Here is a 27,675-nt window from a genome sequence, read left to right as displayed (position 1 = left end):
GAAATCAGGCCGCGAGGTGTGCGAACTGCCGTGCCCAAGGTTCCAACGGCAATTCGCCCCCTTCGCACCTAAAGGGTTGCCTCTTAGCTTGCTCCCACCGTAGTGTTACCCTCCAACATCAGCAATTTAAATAGAGTAGTGCAAAAAGTTATCAGCACTACGCAGTTCAAACCTGATGACTTTGAATGTGTAATACATTTGTGGGAGGTAGGCATATATACAGAGGGGTGGTTCCGCATGGAACACAGGGCCTGATTCACACCCGGTCGCAAGCGCTGAGCACTCGCAACTGGGTCGATGGTGGCCCAGAGCGCATGTGCACGGCGGAGCCGGCTCGAGACCCGGATAGCGACGGGCAATCTGTCGCTCCGGGTCTCGCACCAAAGGGGGCGTGCTGGCGAAGTTGAGTGACAGCACACCCCCTTTGGTGGGCGGGCCACGGGGGTGACTGCCCAGACGGAAGCGTTCCCATGAGAACGCCTACCGTTTGGGGGCGGCCCCACTGACATCACAAGTGATGTCAGTTGGAGAGCTCTCGGCTCTGTTTGAGCCGAAAGCTCTCCGGGGCTTGCTGCCACGAACCCTACCGCAAGGGTCTCGTCGCAAGCCCGATGGTCTTGACCATCACGACCATCATCCTGGCTGCTCGCATTAGCTGTGGGTGGCAACCAACAGCAATACGAGCGGCCTGGAGGCCGCTCCATAAAAAAATATAAAAATAAATAAAAGACGCCCTGATTCAGAGCGAGCGCTCTGTCAGAGCGTCCGGCTCTGAATCAGGGCCACAGACTATACATGTGGGGAATGCATTGCTTTTTTGCAGACGCAGCAAAATGGCAGTTTGGGCACCCAAAAGCCAGACTTTGGGAGGATTTCGGCTTGCCACCTCAGGAGGGTGCCAGCAGAAATAATGCAAAAAGAATCTGCAGGAAAGACAACTGGTAGATAGACACTATTAGATAGCTTATCTAGCAAACTGATAATACATGGATTATATGGATATATCCTTTAGGTTATATTCTTCGAAAATTACAAAATCAGTGGTGTGGCAGCTATATTTAATCTCAGTTGGGTACATGATATACAAACAATAGCAAATATATAAACATAAGAATGCGCCAAAGATTAAATTGGAGAGGGGGAGTTGCTACGTATGCATGCCATACTTACAGAACATAAATTGAATTGTAACGGTTTCTAGGGTGCGCAATGAGTAAAGATGTACCTTATTAAAGCAACATAATGAGCCTTCGTTCTACAACTCTCCTGAGATACAGATTTTTATGATCATGTTCAGCCCTGTATCCTGTTGGATTCTTATATTTCACGGCTATTCTTTTCCCTGCTGTGCAGAGCCCAGGACAAATGTTACGGAGGCCCCCACCTGCTTGTTGTTGCCATTGTACTTCTATACCTTGAGAAGCAACTGACGACAGCAGCATGTCATTGTAGTCATCAGTGAAATACAACCCTGCATTTTATGATGGAAAACATATAAAAGCCTTTTCATCAATGTAGAAGGATCTAGGCCAAGAACACGTATTTTCTGCAAAGGGCAGGAGTACTAGCAAGCGTGACACCAAACATGCAATTATTAAGGAGTCTATTCTCTGCTGTACAGAATGTTGTGTTCTTCAAGCTTCTTTGTCTCAGTCAAAAAAAAAAAAAAAAAAAAAAGACATTGGAGGTATCAAAAGCTGAACAACTAGATGCAACAGAGAAACCCAAGCATTGTAATGTTGTAAGCAAAACAAAATATGGAGCTTCTAGCAGTTGCTCTGTACTGACCAAATATCATCCTGCCAGTCTAATGGTGCGTACACACTAGAAGATGTGCTCACTATGCGATATCGCAGGCCATTTCCCTTGAACTCTCCCCGGCAGCTCCCCGGCACTCCAGGACACAATATGGTGCTAAAAAGTGTCCAATCTGATTTAAGGGGATCGGTATGAAATCATCCCAATGTCGAAAGCCCGAAACCAGTAAAAATCCTGATCACTCTAAAGGTAAGTACTAACTAACCTAACCCTCCTTTAGGGGTTCATAACCCTTACCTTCCTCCCTAGTTCCTAAACCTTACCCCCCCTGCCCCGTAGCCTAGACCTAGCCCTCCGGGGGGGGGAGGGGGGATGCCTAACTCTAACCTACCCCCAGGGTAACTTCCTCCCTCCCCTTACCATAGTAGGAATCACCCTTGAAGGGATACCCTTTCTTCCTAAGATAGCCCTTTCAACAGCCACGTTGTCAAACGAAGCCGCTTTAAGTCTTGATGGATAAACAAACCCTGTTGCAATAGATCTTCTTGCAGAGGAAGAGGCCACGGGTTGTCTATCATTAGAAGACGTAGATTGGAATACCACGCCAGTCTGGAGCCACCGACAGAACATTTACCCTTTTTAGTTTGATTCTTTGAAGCAGACGAGGAAGAAGTGGGACTGGTGGAAACAGGTAAACAAACTGAAACCGCCAAGTAGTTGTTAGAGCATCCACTGCCACTGCCTGTGAATCTCTTCTCCGTGAGCAGTAAAGTGGCAGTTGATGGTTCAACCTCGACGCCATGAGATCTACCTGAGGGAGACCCCAACACCGAATCAGTTGTTGAAACACCAGTGGGTTGAGCATCCATTCTCCAGGATGAATGTCTTGTCGACTGAGGTAGTCGGCCTCCCAATTTTCTACCCCTGGGATGAAAATGGCTGATTTCGCTACAGCAAATTCCTCTGCCCAGAGAAGAATGCGGCTTACCTCCCTCATGGCAGACCAACTCTTGGTGCTGCCTTGTCTGTTGATGTACGCCACAGCCGTGGCGTTGTCGGACTGCACTCTGATGGCACAGCCCTTCAACAGAGGATGTGCTACCTGAAGAGCATAGAACATGGCCCTTCACTCCAGAATGTTTAGAGTCCAGAGGCCCTGAAAGTGTCTTTCCCGAGTCACTGCCCCCCATCCCCTCAGACTGTCGTCTGCGGTGAGGAGAATCCATTCCCACATTGCAAACCGCTTGCCTGCCAATAGGTGAGAGGAATTCAGCCACCAAAGGAGAGATGTTCGAGTCATGAGTGACAGTTGAACTCGCTGGTGAAGAAAAAAGGTGGGACCCTGACCACTGAGAGAAGAGGAGGTCCAGTTGGAATGGACGGGCATGGAACTTCCCGTATTGGATGGACTCGAAGGTCGCAACCATCTTCCTCAGATGGCGAATACACAGGTGTACTGACACCCTGCGATGACGCAGTATCAATCGCACCATGTGTTGAATGGAGGTGACCTTTTCCTGCGGAAGAAATACCTTCTGCTCCACAGTGTCCAAAATCATCCCTAGGAAAGGCAGACACTGAGTAGGCTGTAGATGAGATTTTTGGTAATTCAGGATCCATCCATGCTGTAACAGAAGACTCTGTTACCCGGATGTCCTGCAGTAATTGAGTGACTGACGGAGCCTTGAGAAGCAGGTCATCCAAGTAACCCCCTGAATCCGAAGAAGGGCCATCATTACTGCCATGACCTTTGTGAACACTCTTGGTGCTGATGAAAGACCGAAAGGTAAGGCCTGAAAGTGAAAATTAGTGGTCCGCACCGCGAACTGAAGGAATGCCTGATCAGGAGGCCAAATAGGAATGTGGAGATAGGCATCCTTTATGTCCAAGGATACGAGAAACTCGTCCCTCTCAAGCCCTGCAATGAGACTGCAGGGACTCCATTTTGAACTTGAAGGTCCGCAAATAAGGATTGAGATCTTTCAAGTTCAGAATGGGTCTCACTGAGCCGTCCGGCTTGGGAACTACAAACAAGCTGGAGTAAAAGCCTTGACCCTGCTGATGGATAGGGAGATGCACTATTACTCGAGAAAACAGTAGCTTTTCTATTGCTTCCTGTATTACAACCTTTGTCCGCTGATGCCAGCCAACCGGTTGTGAAAAAACGAGGAGGTGGTTGGATCTGAAAATCCAACTTCAATCCCTGAATAATGATGTCCCAGACCCACGCGCCCTGGCAAGACTTGATCCAAACTTCTTTGAAATTGTGAAGGCGAGCTCCCACCCTGGGGTCCCCCAGGAGAGAAGGGAGCGTGTCATGCCGGAGGCTTAACTGAAGACTTATCCTGCTGGTAGGAGGATGCAGTGGTTCTACCCCTGCCTCTGGAACCACGGGAGATAGCGGGAGCTCCTCTACCACGACCCCTGAATCTCCCTGGGATACGAAAGGACGGTCCAGCAAAGTGTTTCCTAGGAGGACGAGCAGCAGATGGGAGACAAGTGGACTTACCACCTGCAGCTTGAGATATACACTTATCCAGTTCCGTTCCAAACAGAGTTTCCCTGTGAATGGAAGCGCTCTTAGATTCCGCATCCACCTGCCACTGTCTCAGCCACAGGGCTCTGCGGGCTGAGACAGCCAAAGCCGAGGATCTAGAGGAAAGACTACAAATATCTTTTGAAGCCCCTCCAAGAAAAGAAGCAGACTATGCAATCTGTTCCTCTAGAGGAACCAGATCCTGCGCCTATGCGTAGCCCATGCTTCCACCACTTTGTTGACAGCTGACTAATGCGGGTCGAAGGGACACCCCCGCTACAGTGTACATAGACTTTAAGGTAGTTTCTAACTTCCTGTCAGAAGACTCCTTTAAAGAAACTGCTCCTGGAACAGGGAGCAGTCTTTTTAGATAGACGTGACACTGAAGGGTCCACTGAAGGAGGTGTTTCGCATAAATTCATGCTCTCTGTAGGAAAGGGATAGTAGGATAAAAGTTTAAGTGAGATCTGAAATTTTTTATCTGGGTGTTTCCACACTGAGGTAAGGATCTCGTCCAATTCCTCAGACATTGGAAAGGAGGCGGCTAGTCTTTGTTTCTTATTGAAGATAGACGGCCTAACTTCCATAGGGTCCATGTCCTCAACACTTAACACCTGGTGTATAGCTGCAATCAGCGCCTCTACACCCTGAGATACAGGCTCCGCTTCCTCTGGCGCCTGTTCCTCTATAGGGTCCTGTACCTCCCCTTCCTCTGTATCAGGAATGTCGTCCTCTTCCGGATCATCCCACACAAGGGGATTCAGGACCTCATTCAGAGTCGGTCATTGCGGCCGCTCGGTCGTAAGGGAAAAGGGGCCGGATATGCAAATGAAGCACTCGCAAGTTGCCTTGTTAAGATGGGATAGTTAGCTGGACGAGCGAGGGAAGGATACGGCCGTAATACTAAAAACATGCCCCTTCTCGTTCGCAATACACGTCATCTCCGGGCATTAATCGAGAACCATCGGAGCTGGTCGTAGAGCTTAAGGTTGACCATACCCTCTCTTAAGCACTACGATCAAGTCAGTGTAAAAACCTCCCATGTCACATGTGCCATGACTCTACTTAGTTAATTATGCTCTCCCATAAAACGCCGTTTGCATAGTCAGGCACGCCTGCGTTCGGATCTTCACTCCCCCGTTCATCCGTTACCAACCACAAACGCCTCATCCTGTCACTCAAACTAACGACCTGGCCAAGTTGAAGGAGAGAAAAATTTACGATCGCAACAACTAGTTTGCGCACGCGCATTGCCAAACTTACGCATGCGCTGTTTTGCGAACATCGCTGGGTACGACAGAGCGGCCGCTTACGACAGACTCTGAATGAGGTCCTCAGTATTACTCTCCTAGCAGGGACTCTAGAGGACGATGCCACGGGAGGAACCTGGGCTGACATAACCCTTGTGAGAGCTTCTACAGACCTGGCTAAAGACCGCGCCCAGTCTGGTTCAGAGAAGGCAGACCTCTGAGATTTTTCAATCTCTCTCTCCCTGCGAGAAGCTTCCAGCTCTGCAGACATTTGAGACATGACTGATGTAATCTGACCAGCCTAAATAGGGTGTTGTGGGGATGCTGCAGTCTGTGTCTCTGAAACACACTTCTCACACAACAGGGAACTGGATGATAGTCCCTGTGTAAACTTCTCTGTACAATTCTTACAGGAGAAAGGTTTTTGTGCAGCTTTAGACCCCTTTGAAGTCATGTTACCAATTCACTGTTCACACACACACACACACACACACACAATGTAGTAATACACACAAAGACACACAGACTGTTTAGAAAGAGGAGATTAAGGGCATAGAGGGAGATTATGCCATTAACCCAGCCCAACCAACGCTGATGCAGAGTCCGATGCTGTGTAACACAATATAATGTGCTTCTCTTCACAAGTCTAACCCCACTGTGCAGTCACAATCTGGGCAGACAAGTCGCTCTTCTGCGTTTGTCAGCATCCTTCTGGGAGCGCTGGGAGGCAGGAGCAGGACTGTGTTAGGCTCCGCCCCCTCCATTCTGGCACCTTTCAGCGCTGTATCAGTTGCTGCTTTTTAATGCCCGCCTGTCATTTCTCCTGGCCACCCTGCTACTCAGGGTGCCAGGAGTCACTAACCTTCTTGCTGCCAAATGGTGCCGGCGGCAGGCTGAGCTAATGGGGGACCGCGACGAGCGCCACACGCAGCGCGTCTGGGTACCCCCCCAGAGACAGTGGTCTCTGTAGCTGAAGACCCCAGCGCACGCAGCAAGCAGTGGCGGTGAGGTCTCCCCAGCAGCTCCAACGAAGCAGACAGGCAGGAGCAGTGAGCTGCCTGTCTGATCCTCTCGCTGATCGAGGATCCTTGATTTTTAGCAGAGAGCTCTTTGTATGTGACCAGCTCCCTTAATTAAATTAAAACTGACTTGTAGGGGGGTTTAGAGGGGGAGGAGCTAACTACTATTCAGATTTATTAAAGTGACAGCTCCCGGTTATCCCACATCTATACCCACTGTACTGAGACTCCAGTGTCCCCTAGTGGATGAAGGAGAAAAAAAAAAGGAGGAGAGACTAAGATGAGCAACATAATTACCCTGCAAGATTTCCCATAGCATTCACCCTACCAGGATGATGTGCGTTTCTCTAGATAGTATTATCTAGAAGACCAAGGGGCTCATAGCTATTTTTAGTTTCCGGTATCTTTTAGAACCAAATAAAAGAAAAAAAAAAGTTTTCATAAATACTCTACACAGTACGTGCATTTTCATGACTAGGTTCATCCTTCAACAAATCAATTCACTAGGAATCCGTGAATGTCACCAATTCCTTACCAATTGATAGGTTGAATATCTTCTGAGCCCATGAAACGATTGCCTGAATTTCACATAGAGTGACAGGTACAATTATAAGCTTTCCAACTGGCTGGATGTTTCAAGGTTTTTAAGGGCATGGAGTATTTTTTTGTTCAATGCATGGAAGCTGTTGGGTCTGTGCACAGCAGGTACAGCTGTTCCTTCCAGGAACAGCTGGGGCTTAAACTAGATTTCGCAAATATTCCTCAGCTTTAACATGTTGCGGAAAATTGGCAAGGGATCTGCACAATTTTAAGGCTGTTGCAGTGTTTAGAGAATAATGGGACTTTGTAAAAGGCTTTGCAGAAATACAAACACACAAAAATTGAAATAATGAAATAAAATCTATTTCACTAAGCAAAGCCAGATGTTCCTCTGTAAGACGTCAACAATGGAGATTGAGGGGGGAGTGAAGGGGGATGTGTGACAGACAGACGCACTAAATATTTTGCTTTCTGCCATTCCAATCAGCTTCTAAAATTCTGGAGAAGAGATCAACTTGTTGGGTTAGTTTTGGTTATTCTAAAAATGCTCATAACATAGTGATGTATAGGATGACGACGTGACATACATTAAGGAGACGATTCAATTAGCAGTGAGGTTCAGTGGTAACCTCGCCGGCAAATACACTGCAGTATACCCAGCCAGATAAATCTCACTTGTTTACGCTCGCATCCCCTGGAGGTGCAAGCAAAAAAAGTGAGATTGCCGTACCATAATGGCCAGAAATCTGCCCTTTATTTTTCTTGCACAAAAATGCAGACAAAATGCTCTACACTAAATTAAGGACAACAAAAATGTAAGAAGGCGAACAGTGCACTATGTGCAAAGTAGGCTGACACAGTTTTATTGTAAGCACACATAGCAACAACGGTTTACGAATTATAGAGATTAAAAAGATAAAAAAAACCTTAAGGTTTGAACATAGAACTAGGGAGCCTCTAAGTAAACTAATGTTCTGAGTACAGGATATATTCTGACATTTTGCAGTTTTCACATAATAGGTTTGCTAAAAGTATGAAGACATTTTATATGCTGAAGGAATTTAAACTACTAGGTTGCGTCAGAATATATTTAGGAGCAAGCGTTAAAGACTTAAAAAGGGACACCCCTTATGGTCTGATTTGTGTAGTCCTATTACAAGTTGAGGGGTGGAGTTTTGGGACTGAGCTGCTGGTTTATAATAGTGATTTCCCGGCTACGAGGACTTGTCTCTTTGGAAGTTGTGATTGTCGGCTTTATTGGTTTGCAGGAAATTACTGTAACAGTGGCGGTCTTGAGGCGCTCTCCTTGTTATTACACGGGTTTCATCTGAGTCTACATTACTGGGGGTCAGCTACACCTATAGTCCCAGTAGGTCTTTAGAAGTCTCATTGGGAGAGGAGTTTGGATACCTTGTGGGAGATTAAATTGTTTTTTTTTGGGACGGCGATGACTAATGTGCGCCCAATGAAGCAATTCAATTGTTTTGGGTATCCATTAATTGTTAATTTTAAAACTGGTTATCAAAGCCTCAAGTCATACTTGAAGACTCCCTGTGTTGACTAATCTAGCAAGCTCCCCGAGGTCGAGCTGGGTGTATGCAATACAGTGATACTTTATCACTCTCTGCCCACCATGGAGGAAACCCTCAGGAGAAGAATAAGGAGGTGTGCTACAATAAAACGGCCCTGCTTTCCAGCACACTGATAGTTACATGAGTGGCAGTATGCCCTAGGATATGTGATGAATTATAGGTGACGTGCCCAGGAAGTGCTGACTTACTGGAGATGTGTGTTTTGCATCACATGGCGTGTGCTTCATTACAAGGGGTGTGACGAATTGCATAAAACCCAGTGGAAGTGAGGAAACGCAGTACGCAATGCTAGGAAAATAGAGTGCAGCATATTTTTAATGTAGTCACTCACATGGTAAAACATCCCTTGTTAGGGGGTTCATGGGCTGAATAGCAGACTAATAGCACTTTCACACAGGAAAACCTCAAATAACCCAGCTTTTACCCAGCATTTGATGCACAGTTTCTTTTTGCCGGTCCCAGCCTATGCCCCCTATCACACAGAAAAGTAAGTTTCCGGGTCAAAGCATTTGGACCCGATAATTTGCGGATTAACCCAGGTATTTTTTCTGTGTGAAAGGGTGAAGTCGGGTTGCAATTCTCGGGACTTCGACCCTGGTAAAAACCAGGGTCAAAGTCCCAGGAATTTTGACCCTTTCACACAGAAAAAGGACCAGTAGTGTTCATCTGCAAATTACCGGGTCCAAATGCTTGACCCAGGAATTTGCTTTTCTGTGTGATAGGGGTATTATTGTCCTCTATCTACCCAGGCTCTGTCACCATTGCAGATTTTTATGTCGACAACTGCACATGGTTAGGAAAACATAAAATCCTAGCTGTTCTATAACTTGTAAAAAAAAAAAAAAAAAAAAAAAAAAAGAAGAAGAGCTAGATACATGCCATCTTGAGGGCCACGCACATCGGTGTTGCACTCGCAATCTCCCTGTTATTTAGGCATGTATGCCTCAGGTGTGAGCAGAAAAACTAGTGCAAGTCATTTTGCTTCAACAAGTTGCCAATGCTTCCTCCACTGCACTCACTGTTTTTGGCAATAGCAATCTAACACATGGACACAGATAAAAAGGAGATGGGGAGGGTCCACCCTAGACAATTTTATATACTGTCTTGTACTTGCCATCCTGCAACTTTTACTGAAGACATTGTTTTATCATCTTTTTGACTTCCAGCTGTGCTCTTTCAGGCAAGTCTATATTTCATCAAGAACAGTTATTTATATTCATTGTTCTGGGACACAACACAGTTCTGCTATGTGCTCTGCAACTGACAGATTCAAACCATCTCCATGGGTGACAAAACTAAATTTTGCCTTAAGATATAGTTGTGTGGACAAGACAGTGCACCCTTTTCCTAATCTGTTTTTACATGAGGATATAATTACTCATCTAGTCCTTACCAAATCCTAAATTTGTGATAAAGCTATTCTCTTGTGAGGGATTTTACTTTGTCCGTTAATTAACAAAATTAACAAAAAGTATCAATGTGTGAAAATGTACTTACTGCTTTCATATAAAAAAAAAAGAAAGTAAATTTGAGCCAGGTGCTGATAATCAGTTGGATCTCATTATTCGACATCAGCAAGTGCTTCCACTGCTATATAAAAGCAGAATGTTTGGCAGTTCCAACTGGAGGATCCAGGTTTGTGGTAACACCATGCCATTGAGATGAGACATCGGTTATTAGAGGCAAAAACAATTACTGCTCATTAGTCTGGAAAGTGTAATAAAAGCCATTTCAAACAATCTGAAGTCCATCACTCTGGCAACATGTTAATACATCTTTCTTGCTGCAATCTTACCAGTAGTGGGCGCCTGAGTAAATTTACCTAAAGGTGAGAATAATGCTCAAATGACAAAAGGGGGAATTCAATTCTCTTTGAGGGATGTAGCTCTCAGGTTAAGTGCCCGGAGCTTTTCAAATGCCCACAGAGTCACCCGGCGGCTAATAGATTTCTGCTCACACCCTCCTGTGGTACGAGCAGAAATCTGCACCAACTAGTGGCCGGAGCTATTTACCTGGCACTTAATCCAGGAGATGCATTTTACCGTGACCAATGCTGGGGTTTAGTCAGAGTAAACTGAATCTCCCAGCTTAAGTACCGGACACAGTAATGTAGTGACTAGCCCCGAAGCTCTAGTTAGCGCAGATTCTTATTCACACCTCAGGAGGGAGCAAGCAGAAATCAGTTAGTTGAGAGTATACCACGTGAGCAATGGAATAGCTCCAGGCACTTAACCCAGGAGTGAATATGGGGTTGATTCAATTAAATGGAAGTACGGCAATATACCGCACTTATAGCACCGCGAGACTTGCAGATTTTGTTTGCAGTTCTATAGAGCTGCATGCAAATATCCATGAGCTATGGGAGAAATCTGACCACAAGTTGAGGGGCTGTTGGCGGCCTTCCATGCAGTTAAAATGGCAACTCGCCCCACCCCCCTCATGTCTAAGTGAATTGACCCCTATGACACAAAATATTAGACCACTGAAGCCTGAACAAAACTGGAACAGGACATAGTAGACGAAATATACAACTGAATGGCCTATCCATTAGGCGACCTGAAAAACTGAACGACTAGCGTTCAGTCCTTCAGGACGCCTAGGTGCGGTGCCTGCACTGAACGTCATTCAGTGCAGGAGACCGACCTATCTGAACATCGTCGACAGGTTGACGAGCATGTTCAAAAAAGAAACAGAAAGCGGTAGTATAATGGTGCACCAATCGATAATATAATTTAAAATATAACTTAATAAATCTCCTTAAGAAAACAATTCTCCTCCAGGATTAGGTTGGCGAAGTATTAAAGTGAAAAAAATGTGAATAGAAAATAATTAAAAACAATGTGCCATGGGTATAATCATGTTTAATAACTGTTCACTATTAAGTCACCTTAGAACAAATTAACCAATAAAGTATTGTCTCTAACCTGTATGGTCTATTTAATGAAAGACACGTCGTGTACAATATCTACCTGTCACTTAAAAGACCAGCATGCGCATGCATGTAAATCGGTCTGAAAGTGCAGTGATAAAATAATCAACAATATTCAGGTTAATACATCATCTCTAAATATTGATTCAATCTCAGGGATTATACAAGATATTAGTATTTCCTTATCTTTAATGAGACAATAAGATTGCTTGAAAAAAGTTTTTTTATGAACTAACATATAATGTTGTAATAACTTACATGTCATAGGTTTAAATACCCACTGAGATAAAGATCAACAGGTTTGGACTAAGAACCTCTTGGTCCTCAAGGTGTAAATATAGTGACTTAATGATGTTTTTGCTTTATTCTGACGAGCATGTTCCACAGACAGTCGGAAAGGACCCAGCGTGCTCGCGCATCGCTGGTCCTTGCCGGCTATCCATTAGATGAGTTTCTGAACGTTCCGACCAAAACCTCCTGGTTTCGGTCGGATCGTTCAAAAAGTCGTCTAATGGATAGGCCCCTTTAGAGAACTGCACATATGCAAATGTCCTAAAAAAAAAACATGATCTGAAGAAGTGGTGCAGGGGTATGACAAAATTCCTTGAATACTAACAAAAAGACTGATAAAAGGAAATTATTACATGAGTTATTGCTGCTTGAAAGTGGTTCAAAAAGTTACAAAGCAATGGGGTGTACTTCACATCGTATTATTTGTTCAATAAATAATTAAGTTAATGTGTTATTTGTTTCATGAGATCATAAGTCCAATTGTAAAGTGCAATGGAATATGCTGGCGCTATCAAAGCAAATATTAATAAAGAAGTTAATAATTTGATGATTGCCAATTATTATTATATATTTATATAGGTTTGTAGGTCATGTATAAACAAACAAATGTAAGTCACCTGGTGATAAAAACACCTTTAGCAGTCAGTGAATTACATGTAGATTAATAGGACAATCCATTTAGAGTTCAGAATGAACACCTATAAAACGGGATGTAGTTAAAATGATCGCAGACGCGATGCCGCCGGTCAAAATCTTGACGGCTAATGCCCAAAGGGGAATTTAAGATAGGTGCTGAAATGCCAACGCTTATATTAATCCCTACACCGGAACACAGAACGCCGGACCGAACAAGGCAAGTCGGAGGCACCTCTACAGTTAGCCATGGGGGGGGGGAGCTAGGGCTCGGCTAGAGGGGGGGGGGGGGTAAATAGGGTTGGGCACCTCCCCGGGAGGGATAGGTTTAGGGTGCAGAAAGGGGGGGTAGGAGTAGGCACCCCCCGGGGGCACTTAGGGTTAGGCACCCCTAAGGGAGGGTAAAAGTGCTTACCTGCCCCAGTCAGGATCTTCATCCTGTCGGGCATCCGCAGTCGGTATTTGAAGCATTTCAATACCATTCCCTATAAAACTATTGCACATTATTTTGGCTCACAGGAAAAGGAAGCTTATGATTTTTGTTATGAACAGATTAAAAATAAATAAGCCCACAGCCATGCTCCTTACCGCTATACAGGAGAAATGTTGCAGTCTTTGCATATATACAAATGTCAGTGTCACTTTGCCGAGATAAAATAAGGAACAAGCTGTCCCCTAAACTAACAGAACAAATGTGCACACAATCCAGGTGAGGACCATTTTTATTTAGAATGGTTAGACAAAAGAGACCGTGCCAGGAAAATGTATTCAATCTGCTATATCTCCAAGCCTTTCTGCCTCATTATCTAGAGAACAAGCTCTGAGCTTTCCCTGACTCCAGATAATGTCACCATAAGTTCTCAGTATCTTCCCTGACACCTACAACGTTTGGAATAGTCCCAAACACAGGCTCAGAGCTGCAAACACTTAAACAAAACACTTCTAAAAAAAAGGTGTCAAAAGCTTATAACAGGAGATCAGTCAATAAAAGCTCCAAAGAAATCACATACTGCGATTAGGGGTTGGATAGATATATAAAATATATTTTTTTTTTTCGCTCTATATTATATATTTTATTTTTTTACACACACACACACACACACACACACACACACACACACACACACACACACACACACACACACACATTATTGTGACCACCAGCTAACAGCCAGAGTAACCGCCGTGTGCAGCACAGACAGTGGCTAGATGGGTTGGGAATGTCTCAATAAGATGCTGGTAGGTTGGCACAGGTATCTGGAGCTATGCTGACTGCAGTGCATCCCACAGCTGCTGAAGGGTGCATGGTGGAGTATCCATAGAGTGAACACAACGACAGAGGTGGTCCCACATATTCTCAATTGGGTTCAAGTCCGGGGAATTAGGGGACCAGGGAAGTACTTGGAAGTCTTGGTCGTGCTCGTCCAACCACTGCCGGACAGTTCTAGCCGTGTGACATGTCGCATTGTCTTGCTGGAAGATCCCCTCCGCCTCAGGGAGGGCAATCAGCATTTATAGGTGTAAGTGCTCTGCAAGGATGGATTCATAACCAAATTGGTTGACGGTGCCTTCCACATGGATGAGTGGGCCCAGAGAATGCCATGAAAACATTTTCCAGAACATAACGCTGCCACTACCAGCTTGTGTTCTTCCAGCAATGATTGGAGGGAGTTTGTTCTCCAATGTTTTTCACCTGACATGCCAATGTCCATCCATTCGATAAAGCAGAAAACGCGCCTCACCGGAGAAGGCAACTATTCGCCAGTTAGCGGAGGTCCAATTCCGATCAGGCGTGAAAATTGAAGCCTTTTCTGCCGATGCACTTTCATTAGCATAGGTGCAGTAACCATCCGTTTGCTTCGGAGCCCCATAGACAGCAGGGTTAGCTGAACTGTTTTAGACACATGTCTGGTGGCCCCAGGTTCATTTTGACGGTGAGCTGCTCCACTGTAGATTGGTCGTTCGGCCCTCACGAACAATAGTACCATACGTTCACATCTCACAACAATGGCACATGGTGCTCCGCAATTTCCACGTCGGTTATTCACAATGGTGCACCACAGCAGCACGCGAAAAGTTCAACCTGCACAGTTTTTCAGAAATACTGTCACCCTTGGCCCAAGAGACAATCATCCTTTTTGCCACTCGAACTTTACCTATGTCAGCAACGAGTGATATATGTGCAGACTGCCTATCGCACACTTTAAATACCCACCAAGCCAGCGCACGGCACATTGCGTACTTAATTGACTACGCGCTGCAGACGTCAAATGTAGGAGGTGGTCATAATAATGTGACATGTGTGTGTCACATTATGACGAAACGAAACCAAACAAATTGCCAATCAGGCAGGAAAGTTTTCTATAGTAGGAGAGGAAAAAATCCTAGCTATGAAGTGCATATCACCTAAAATGGTCTATTTCCACAGCTAGATGCTGTGGCACACACTTTATCCAAAAGAAAAAAAAAATGGCAAAATGAGAAAACTACACTTTTCCATCTGCTTCCATGCCACAGCTTGCTGGGACTTTTTGTTCTACAACAGCTTGAGAGCTATAAATTGCTTACCTCCACTATAGTCTAAACATGAAAAGTGCAAATACATCCACCTGTATTCCCCCATCAGATCCAGTGTTACTAAACAAGAGAGACACTGCAGAGAACAGGCTACCAGAAGCTTGATAGTAGTAAAACTGATACACCCCATTAACTTAACGTCACTGTTAGCCTTTTCATTACCAATACATGTGACCCAGTAGGGCTGTGAAATCCCAGCACATGCATGCTCTGACGCATGGAAACACATTTATATTTAACAGATTTTCTGCTCATCTCAGTTTTCCACACAATTTACTTCACAATAAGAAATTTAAAAGAAAACAATTGCTGCCATTTACCATACTAGAGCACAGTCTATACAAAAACACACAATACAACACTGTACACTTCACTACAATTTAGGAGTAAGCTACTTGTCCTCAGAATGAGAAGCGTCAATTATAACCCTGTCATCCACATCTATAGAGGTTTTATCCCCACTGACTTCAAGTTTGTACCTAGTGCTATCGGGTTTAGCCTTCGTAAAATGTGACTGAAAATTGAGGCCATTTCCAATGACCTCACACCAAGCAGCAAAGTTACTGACGCTCATCGGTGTAGTGGTTACTACATTTATTGTTAAACTAATTCTGGTCAATGGAGTGACTGACAATTACCTCCCAACACAAAAAAACAGATATGAACACTATAGACATGCAATTTAACTAGTATTTGTAAAACACTTAACACCAGTGGATACCCAGGCTGAAATCTGCAGAGATCTTGCATGACTTTCTACATTGACCAATATAGGGGTATTCACAAAAGGCAGATTATAGTTCTGCGCTATACATGGAGTGCCTAACACACCCATGCCCCACTGTTTCTGCTCCAAAACACTTGCAGGCTAACAGACCTAAAGTAACCCAATGTTCAGACTTTTTCTTTGGAGGGGGGGGGGAGAAGAGTCTTAATGGGGGAATTAGAAATGTGCACAGCTTCTAAAAATTGTGTAGGAATGGCACAGAATTTAATTATCAGGCAGTTATTTTGAAATGACCATTGCTATAATACTCACTTTCTATAATAGAAAGCCCTTCTCTTTTCTTTTGACATGTACTCATCGTTTTCTAGATCAGCATCCCGAACACTCATATTTCCCTTTAACAAAAGGCGATAATAGACAAATCCTGTTTATATGTACAACTAATTTTAACTCTAGTCTCATTCACATTAGGTACGAGCAAATTTTCAAACTGGATAGAAAGTTACAATTTCAAGCCTATACAACTGATGCACGGCTATTACATAGGTATTACACTTGGATGGAGCCACACATGAGCATTCTGTTATTGGGCAGACAGCAAAATATCCATTAGATCTATACTTAAGGAGGAAAAGTCTATATAAAATTCTTCAGAATATGTTTATAATCTGCAGTTAATAAAAACATATTCAACAGTGCAGTTTCACAACTGCATGGAGGATTGCAAACATGGTGGTCTAGAACTAAAGAACATCCAGAAAGACTATTGCATAATATAAACAATGCAAAATTAAGAAACAGTCTATTGATCTACAATGATTATTGTTTTCATGAATCAAACACAGGCCTGTAGCCTCCACCCCCCTCCCATATGGGTCATAACTGCTGCCAACTGGATTTCATACCCTTAAATGATCTTCACCGTTGAAGCCAGAACCTGTGGTTAGTGAAATGCAGCCAAGATCTACTCATACACATTGCACGTGGGTGGCGGCAAATGCATTCTTCACTTACAAATCCAAAATAGGCTCATTTTGTTTAAAGACGGATAAAACATTGCTTACCAACTTCAATATAAATGTATTATTTCAATTATGGTAAAGCTTAAGAGAAAATTTACCTCCTTAAAAAGTCAAGGAGAGAAACGCTCAGTACTTACTCCAAGCAGAAACCTTGGGGCAAGTACATGATGTAACAGTGTGGTGACCCCCGAGCACAGAATTACACGAATGACTCAAGTCTGCATGAACTGGCTCTATGCTGATCTGCCTGGCCCCCTGCCATATTCACAGGAGGCATCACCAGAGGTGTGCCCTCTGAGGAAGTATGGTGGTATTAGAGGGTTAAACCACTGCAGGAGGCTGGGCAAACACTTTTTCAGGACCTAGTCATCAGGTGCATGATCCTAATAAGATCACAATGACACAACATTTCGGCTCATACACGCTGATAATTAGTCACAGTAGATTTCCACTGAAATGTCCATGTAGGTTACAAAACAAGTCATCTTCTTTTGTTAGGTTTGGGATTTAATTTGTCATTTGTTTGGGCACAGGCTGTAATGGTTAAATAAAAGCAATACTTGCAACGAATGCATAATACAGAAATCAGCTGCAGTACACTGATAAATACTTGGTATCTGTCAATACGATCATCTGTAATACAAGATCAGAGTACAGAAGTTCGCAATAGGTGCTTCAGTTTGGTGTTGCAAGTGCTAAACAACAACAACATACAGATTCCTGTCTGCCTAGGGATGTGACTAGTTTGCATATCTGATAAGCACAGCCCTGACTGGTTTATTTATGTCACAGGGATTCTGAATAAGGATTACTATAAATCGCAATGTTTTGTGCCAAGTATAACCGTAGGACACATACCTAGAGCTACCAATAATTTGAAAAATAATACAGCCATCAAGGTGACCTAGTTTAAAGGACATTGTGATGCATAATTGCTTTAATAAAGCCTTTATTCAAAGCCAGTGTGACGCATTGTTGTGAAGGAGGAACGCATACAAGAACAGTCACACTCATGCCCTGTATACAGAGACTTAGCGCATGAATGGCAGCAGAAGGGCTTTTCACCTTCATTATGATTGGTCATCACAGGGAGCAACTGAACGCTTATGAATAGTGCACTTTGCTCATTGGCGACACCACCTTTATAATGCTCATCATTTTATGTTTTTTTTTTTTTTTTTTTTTAAAAAAAAAAAAGAAAAAAGGTACTGATGTAAATATTCAGACAAATCAAGCCTGTAACATGTATCCATAAAGGGATGTATGCACCATATAGTATAGGGGAGGCAGTTAATTAATGTGTAGTTGTATAAGAAAAAGTCTGAGAACAAGGACTTGGTAAAAATCTACTTGGACTCTTTAGAAGGCATTTGCTAAAGGTGGGTACACACCTGACAGATATATCTGCAGATCGAATGATCTGCAGATATATGTCTTTAGATGATGGTCGTTCATACACACTGAAAGGCCATCATCTATCCGGCAGTCGCGGGTCCCGCTGGCAGGGAGGTGGGTCGGGTCCAGCTGCCTGTGTGTGTACGGGCAGTCTGCAGACCACCAGTATACACTGTTGCCGATGGACAGCTATGTCTGCAGACATATACGTTCATCAGCTGTGCAGCACAGCCAATCCAATATGTCTGAACGACGTGATATATACACAGATATATTGGCCGCTCAATTGATCAGCCAGTGTGTACCCAGCATAAACGAGTCTAGACGCCCAGCGCTAACAATTTAATTTTCCCCCTTAAAGCCTACTTATCTTGTGTGAGACCCTACCAAGCCATATGACCTGATGTACTCGTACAAAAGGCAATATAAATAAATAGAAGCACAGTAATATTTGTTCACATTGGCTGTACAAATTGACAGGTAGAAAACTATTTGCCGTTGATACAAAAGGCTGCAGAACAGAAGGCCTTATTAAGAACCACCTGTGATTTTAAAGTCACGCAAACTGTACAAAAACCTGATCTATGCACAATAGGCCATTAACAAAACAAAAAAGTCAGATTCTATTATCCCTCAAGCTCCTATTTCTTTTTAGTATATAGACCTTAGCATGCATATAGACCTTAGCACGCATATAACATACACACATATACACTAAAAATGTATTAAGGATCTACTATTTTGAAGTCATAGAATCAAAATAGGTTTAATTTTTTTGTGCTTATGCTCAAAATAATTTTTAAAAAACAGTAATTAAATAGGATTACACAAGTACCCTCCATGTTGGTAGAAGCACCTTAAGCTTCAGATACAGCAGAGAGTCCATTTGGGTACGGCTCTTGTAGTATTGTATATCTACATTGGATGTAGTTGGCATCCTGGTGATCGGGATGCCGGCAGTCATAATCCCATCTCCAGATGGTAAGTATTAGGGTTAGATACTAGGAGGAGGGTTAGAGTTAGGCTGCAGGAAAGGTGGGTTAGGGTTAGAATACTAACTAAATTCTGTCGGGATGCAACTGTCTGTATTCTGACCGCAGGCATCTCGGCCATCAGGACCCCGTACCCAACCAATCTACAGTATACCCTACTTTTTCACCACTGCTCGAGTTCCACGAGATTGGGTTGGGATGGTAGGTGAACAGCAATAGGCAATAAGACTGAGGCCTGGGCCTTGAGCAAACCACATTAGCCAATTTTTGTCATATATAGATTTGTTCCACTGAAATGTGGCTTTTACTACATTTTCAGGTCATTATTCTGCTGGAATATAATTCTTCTCTCAAGTAAGATGGGTCTTGCAGACGTCAGCATGTTTTCCTCCCAGATTTGTCTTTACCAGGTACCACTCATTTTGCCTTTTGTCAATAAAGTGTTCCAGTTCCTTAAGCGGCCCAATGGCATTATGTCCCAGTTACTATGCTGCATAGTAGAAGCTGGTGTATTGAGATGAATAGCCAAAGTATTTTATCTAGCAAGGAGGGAAAACTATTCAATCTTTGTCTCCCTAGAACAGGGAGCCCCCCAGCTGCTATGGAACTACACATCCTAGCAAACCCTACCACAGTTTTAGCATGCCCTAATAAACTGTGGCAAGACATGCGGATATGTGTAGTCCTTCATTTTGTGCTAGGGTCTCCAGGAAGCTTTCTTGCAGTGTGTACGCCCGATTCCCGACTGCTGTTCATTGTATTGTCCCATCTGATGTGCAGGACAGCAGATGGGATGATGACATGAACGACATGGTATAGTTACATGCAGCATGTAAGGATACACTGTGCAGTCATACGCCGGATATTGCAGTGTGTGCGGAGCGCGATGTATAGTTACAACGTTCACCACATCGCTGGTTTGCACCATAGTCAGTGATTTTATACCCACCCCCTGACTGGTGCTTTTCAATAACCATTCTCCTTTGAATGTTTTGAAGGGTGAGGAATGACATAAGCAGCAGGGTTTAAGGGGGAAACTGGCTGTTACTGCAAACTCAGGGGAAGCTGTATCAAACGTTGGAGAGAGATAAAGTACCAACCTATCAGCTCCTGTCATTTTTCAAACACAGCCTGTGACATGGCAGTAATCAGCTAATTGGTTGGGACGTTTCCAAGGTTTGATACATATCCCCCCTCAGTCCTCAAGGTACCCTAGCAATACAGACTACCGTGACTGAGCACGAAAGTTAAATATAACGTGCAGAATGGGTGGGTCCCCGGGGACACGCTCTGCTGTGGCCAATCCCTGGCTCCTGTGTCGGATGAGGTGCTGTGCGCTGCAGCCAATAGGAACATACCGTCTACCCCTTCAAAAGCTGGAGAAAATTTTAGTTTGCTGCCGCCTCTCCTACTATTTGGAGATGGAGACGGAGTCCCAGCTTACAGTCAGGAGCAGTAGCTAAAGGCAGGCGGGGTGACAGATGCACCACTAGCCGGTCCCATTTATCACCTTGGATCGGCCGCTGTTATCTGCTGGGCTGCGTGTCCTGTCTATTGCCAGAAGGTCAGTGCAGATGTGAGGCCTCAACCCGTCTCCATGCCCAATCAGAAGCACAGTGCAGACACGAGGCTGCGCCCCCCCAGTCTCTCGTCTACCCTGCTTGAGGACAGCGCGGCCATAGCCTGAAGGGGTCAGCCCGTTTTGGAATAGCCAGCCAGGTGCCTGCTGCAAATGAGGATAAGAGTAGCGCAGTGCACCTGGCCCCAGCAGTCCCTGGCTTTCCGCCTCTAATCCCTTCCTCTCCTCCACCCCTATTACCCAGTGTCACCCAGACCCTTCTGCTGTCCCTGCCTACTCCTCTTGTCCCAAGCCTCCCTCCACCTCCTCCTGTATGTGGCTCACCTTCCCCTCTAATACCTGGTGGCCCCCAGCCCCTTCTCCTGTCCCTGCCTACCCTTCATATCCCTTGCTCCCCTCCACATCTAATGCCTGGAACCCAGCTCCTTCTGCTGTCCCTGCCTACTCCTCTTACTCCCAGCTCCCCTCCACCCCCTCCTGTATGTGGCCTTCCCTTCCCCTCTAATACCCGGTACCCCTTAGCCCCTTCTCCTGTCCCTAACTACTCCTATCCCCGGATCCCCACCTCCTACTCCTGTCCCCAGCTCTGCCTCCCACACATCAAGACAAGGAGCCAAAAAAGGACATGCAGCAAGAGCGCAGCCATCCCCATCCAGCTCCCACAGATTAAAAAGGATAGAAGAAACCACAGCTAGACGCAGAGAGTTACTTGAACATTTTGTTCAAAAGGTAAGAGAACAAAAAGCTTTAGTAAATAAAAAAATTTATTGATTCGTGGTTTTTCATAAAATTATGTTGAAACTACATTTTCTGCATAATTTTATGTTTCACAGCTATGTAAAAACAGTCTAATGCAGAAGATTTCACAGAAATCTCCTGCAGAAGACTAACTACCGCAGCAGACTGCAGTCCCCATTATTGTCAATGGGTACTGCAGTCTGATCTCTGGGTACAAAACCAATGTTATTGGGTGTATCAGATGGGCATTCTAGGTGTATGTGGGGAGGTCTGAAGGGCATATGGGGAGCGCTAAACTATGATGGGACCCAGAAATGGTCAGATAGGACCCCATTTATTTTTATTTTTTTTAAAGTGACGGGTCCCTGGGACCCACATATTTTGTCGCTCAGCGCGATCACTGGTTAGGGGGTCTTGACAACAAAGGGGTCTATTTACTAAGCCTTGGATGGAGATATAGCGGACGGAGATCACGAAGCAACCAACCAGCTCCTAACTGTCATTTTTCATACACAGCCTGTGACATGGCAGTTAGGAGTGGATTGGCTGGTACTTTATCTCCGTTCACTTTCTCTCCATCCAAGGCTTAGTAAATAGTCCCTATAGTTTGGGAAACACTGTGCTACTGTATATTGTAAACGAGTCCCTCTCAAATCCAGCAATCGGGACACACTAAAGCTAGGCACACACTGTCAAATATTTTTGACAAACAGGGAGATTTTGCCACACATCGAAAGCCACAATATCTATGCTACACATTATGCAATTTGTTAACAGAAGTTACCGATTTTCAGATACACAACACTGATTTGGCGCATATGTCTGCCCACAAGGAGGAAGATGTAGTCACGTGAAAACATATGAAATATGGGCAGATTATTGAGAATGCGCACACACTGCTCTATATTGGGAGACTGACGCCGAGATTTTCTGTCTTGGTCGACCCATCAGATAATCAAAGGAATGAGTTTGTGGACTTTTTGTTTTATTTACAGTTTGATCAGCAAAACGATCGTTCATATTCACTACGCAATAAATCAGGCCAATCAACCGATTGTCAAATCGGCCCAATTGTATAGCGTGGTACATGAAAAAAATGCAATGCTATGCTAGGTACTAGCATAGCATTGCATTTTTTTCACGTCTCCTTTCCGGAGCACAGATGTATTACTGATATTTTAAAAAATCCACAGGTGGTTCTAATTATTTCTCTTGTGATTCTGTGAAGAGACCTGGAAAACATGTACGGTTTGTGTTCAAAGGACTGGATTTGAGAAGCACTCAGGCAGATCAGACAGTAGCTGGCCACACAAGTACCTGAAATAATGACAATATAAGTAAACAGCAGTTCCATGTCGATATAATAAGCATGGGCAAAAGCTGAACAGTCTTATTTTAAGTTCAAAACTTAACAAAAAGATCATTAGTTGTTTAGCTCTTAAAACATTTGTGTACTGTACATTTAAAAGTAGTAGGCACAGCAGCAGAGATTTTAAGGAGACAAAGCAATGCATGGAGACAGCTCAGTGACTAAGAGTGGATAGACACGATGAAAAAAAAAAAAAAAAAGTTGCATTTGAACAGAGGTGATTTTGTAAGTGTGTGGGAAAAGAAGAAAACGTTTGACTACTGATAGAAGACAAAGATAAATTAAATAATTAGATAATTCTAAAAACAAAAATGTGAACACACCTAGGCAAGGCAACAGGAAATTATTCTACCATGGTCTTTAAGGGGCCGGTTCAATTCAGCGCACGGTTAATCACATTGGAAGGTAGCTAAACACCCAGGTTAAGTCGCGAGAACCGGCATTCTCCGACTTAACATATAAATGTCAGACTAAACAGCGCACTGCATTTAAATAGCTCCGGGACCAACTTCCAGGAGCTAGTCAACTCCCGTTTTTTTCAATTAATGTTTTGGTGTAAAAAAAAAAATAAAAAAAAAATTATGTAATCCTGCATATTAGATTAATACTGTGAAACATTGCTTCCTAACCAGGGTTGGAAAAAAAAAAATTATATATATATTTTTTTTTTAAAGAAAGCAGTTTTTTTTCCCCCAACCCTGCGACAAGCAAAGATCATGCATCCACTGAATTAGTCTATCATTTACAAACCAACACAAAAAGGAAATACAGTAAGTAGGGAATCGTTGGTCAATCGTTCACTGCATAAAAATGAATGATTTATCGTTGAACGATATCGTTAAAGAAATCGTCCTGCGTGTAAAATGTTTCTAGAATAAATAGAAATTACAAAGTGTGCATTTAAAATAGAAAAGGAATGTACCAGCCACAAATATTATAGTACAATGGGGCAATATGAAAGAAGGAGAAAAAAATGCTGAATAAAGTCAGGAGGTAATCATTGTAAAAACCTGATCATAGTAACTTTTCCTAAGAGGCATTTAATAATTTCACTGACCCATCTCAAAACCAGCTGCAACATAATATGGCCACCATATAAGCGCATACTTAACCACTAAAAGACCAGAATAGAGCAATAAATCACCTGTCCAGACACCAGCCGAATGCACTAAACATGGTTTCTTGTGTGTCACATGAGCACATTTTTTAAGCCCATAAACTGCAGTAATGAATAGCTTATTTACTTGCACATACTCAATGTGAAATGCCAAGTTCCTGTTATGTGGGAAATCCATTAAATACTTTATCAAGCTGCATGCAAAGTTTCTATAATGTAAGGGCATCCAGTCTTTCTGAACCACCCACTGAATATACTAGAGACCAATAAATAAGCTTCTAAATTTAATTTGCTGAGAAGACTGTAGGCACATGAAATAACCATGTGATATCAACCTTAAAATGCAAGTAAATTTAATGCAGAATGTACACAGTTTCCTGATACATTACACTCACCTCTCCATGATTAATGAACCCATGTTTCTTGGCTATTGTGTCAGCCACTGCAGGACCTCCTGGAATATGAACTGCCCATGTATTTGTATACACCTTGTGTCCAGTCAACTCTTTAAACAGTACGGTCAGGGAAGTCCATAGTAGAAAAAGTATGGCCGGCCTCAGATCCATGACAATTCTGTGCGCTCCGGGATAAACGGAAAGCAGTCCTCAAATGAAGCCGGATCAGATTCCTGACTCCGCACAATCGGCTTCCTCTGTGCAGGAACTTTGCAGAGTCCTGGGAATCATTGGGTCTTAAATCAATGTTCAACTGCAAAGTAAAAATAATCCTACTAATGATGTGGAAGACTCTCCAGCCAGAAAGGAAAAAAAAAAAAAATAAATAGATCCAAATATGATTCTATAACCAGAGAAAGAAAAAGGAAAAACAAATAAGTGTCTTTCTGCCAATGTTCAGCAATGTCCCAACACAAAAAAAAAAGTTATAAATAAAGGGAGGGTTATGGGTTTATACGGCAGCTTTAGGCACAAGAATAGAATTATTATTAACAACTAAAATATATATATTTCATCTCTCTTTTCTTGAAAAACAATTTAATTTCCGAGTAGTAAGTGTCAAGAAGCACTAGTTCCTCAAAAAAAAAAACACCAACACCAGAATAAAAAACAGGAGAACACTGAAAAAGAGAAAGTAATATGAATGGATTATGCTGCCAGTATTATGTCTGGCAGCCTCTGTGTTATGAAATAGCCAGTTTCATTATGGGGGGGGGGGGGGGGGGGGTGGGGGGGGGGGGACGTGTAGAATTTATTTAAAAAAAAAAAGTCAGGAAACATAACCACACTTCTTCTATGAAAATAATTGCACTCCACATGTGCTCTTGCTTATCGTAAAGCCTGTAATAGACTCTCTGCGGTATTTCTCTGTCAGTAGAGCTTTACGCAGATAAAAATGTAACTTACCAGCCTGGAACATTAAAAAAAATCAAAAAATATAAAGCATAATAAAAATAGAAATCTGCATTCTCACTGTGGTAAGCCATCTTCTAATTAAAAAGGTTAGAGAGCTTTCTCACTTTTTAAATTGCCAATAATAATTACCATTTGCACCCCACTTAACATCCATAATTTGTTTAAAAGGAAGAATCTTGAAAAAAAAAAAAAAAGAGACAAGATATTTAATGAGGGCATAAAGCTCACTAAAGACTTATTTTGGGTGTATAGCAAGGTAGCAATGATCTAAGAGTAATCCACCTCAATGATATAGATTAGGTCCCTGTATTGCAATAAAAAAAAAAAAAGGCATGGCTATTAGTAAACAAACATTTAAGCCTACTATATACAGGGCTATTTTTCTGGATATATCGGTTCAGGAAATATGGGTGGAGCTATATTAAAATCAAATTACCAACATATATAGGATCTCGTGGGGTGTGTTTGTCCCGGAGGTCTCGTGGATGACGGTTGGCGATTGCCTGGGATTTATATTTACATGTCATGTGGTAATCAGCCCACAGAGTTCTTAGACTGGGCACATCTCGATCAGTGTCATATCTTTTAAGTAAGTGTTTATTAAAACTTTTATGCACTATGGAGCGCCCTTCTTTCTTTGCTTGTATGTATGTATATATACACACACACACACACACACACACACACACACACACACACACACACACACTTTGGCCCAAGATATGTCATAGTTAGAGAGGTCCAGAAACGGAGTCCCTGCTGAAAGATAGCACTGCGAAAATATAAATCTGAATGTCCTGGGCAATTAGGCACACACAGGAGCCTTAAGCCCTCCCCAAATGCCTTTCCCCATCTAACCAGTAGACTTAATAAACGGAAAACGCCTGCACAAAGGAGGCCCTGAAACAACTGAAACATCTGGACGTAACATGGAAAGATTAAATATTCAGTATCCATCTGTTTTACAGCAGACTAATCAAATTAGGAGACTTTCTTCATGGGTGTTTCTTTTCCCTGGAAAACACCATACAAACCCTGGTTATAGATTTAATATTTCTTAAAGTTTGTTCCATATTCAACTATTAAGCTGGCTTCCAGGTTCACTGACAAAGGCAGTCTTCTGGACAGGCATAAATATTCCAGAGTGCTAAAAGCATTGAAATCCCATACATTGGCACTTGTATGAGCAGTCTAGTCCCAAAAACCTTTTTAGGGGATTTCACAAGCTTAATAACAGAGGACGGTTGGATCATGACTAGTTCAAATCTTGTGATTTTAGAGACAGGTAAAAACCTCATCTCAGGCAGCGAAGCTGCAAACAGGCCCTGACCCTGGATTAGCCAAAGGAAAAATGTTCATTGTACAGGTATTTCGTAGATTAGTTTAGAAGTGGAGATGGCAGGTGCTCATTAAATTTGTGCCCTTTACGGTAATGTTGAGCAAATAAGCTTTCAGGAAGTTACAAAGTTCATCTGGATGATGTGTTAGCAAGGAAGAAAACAAAGGAAGTCTGATTTATAGTGTTTAAAGTTCTCTGAAATGATGGGTTAAATAAAAACAAGAAGTTATGAACACAAACATAAAAAAAAAAGATTTTTTTTTTAACACATTAGTATAAAGTGGTTTTAAGCCTTGTAGTGTGACTGCTTAATCAAATAATAAGAAAAAATGAAACTCATCCCACAGTCTATTTATACTGCAAGAAAATGTCAGAATGTGTGCATATTAGGCACGTTTCTCATAATTAATGTGTTTGGCTGTTGGACAAATCTTTTGAAAAGTCTTTGGAGCATCTCAGCAACTACTGATAGGCATTGCTAATAGAACAATGGAGATACCACTACTGTAACCAGCAAAGAGGAAAGGAAATGGGTCCTGCTTGTTCCACACATTTTTTTTTAGTAATTATCCCCTGCAATGATATAAAAACAGACTACTTTTTTCGTTTGTTTGTTTTTTAAGTACTGCAGTCCCCATAAGTACAAAGAGAAGCAATCACTGTTTTGCACCCATCACATTAACTGTGAATAGAATCATGTCAATGCTAATTCAATCATTCAGAAGATGAAGCCTCCTCATATGTGCATGGTAATTGTTGTTTCACTGCAAAATTATAGTGTGAGCTATCACAGGAGTCTTATTATTGTCCATCACTATTTGTCAAGTGTAACAAGTGGGAAGTTCAAATATCAGCTGAACATGGATAAGACAGAGGACAAAAAAAACAAAACAAAAAAACAC

At 42.9% G+C, this 27,675-nt stretch overlaps 1 protein-coding gene across 4 annotated transcripts in view; it reads right to left on the bottom strand.

Annotated features, from left to right (window-relative positions):
* Positions 1-27,675, bottom strand: part of FURIN (furin, paired basic amino acid cleaving enzyme) — a 186,468-nt gene that overhangs the window by 138,105 nt on the left and 20,688 nt on the right. For 3 of the 4 annotated variants that reach the window (XM_088472900.1, XM_088472901.1, XM_088472899.1), the window contains one exon: positions 24,460-24,862. In XM_088472900.1, coding sequence (XP_088329026.1) covers positions 24,460-24,630 — 171 coding nt within the window. In that variant the 5' untranslated portion in view covers positions 24,631-24,862. The remainder of the gene's footprint in view (positions 1-24,459; positions 24,863-27,675) is intronic. The other variant, XM_088472902.1, reaches the window with a different exon arrangement.

This window comes from Taudactylus pleione, unplaced genomic scaffold (assembly GCF_031769625.1).
Source record: "Taudactylus pleione unplaced genomic scaffold, aTauple2 ptg000129l, whole genome shotgun sequence".
Lineage (NCBI taxonomy): Eukaryota > Metazoa > Chordata > Amphibia > Anura > Myobatrachidae > Taudactylus > Taudactylus pleione.
Note: the sequence above shows the minus strand (reverse complement) of the source record. Positions and strands in the feature narration are given on the sequence as shown.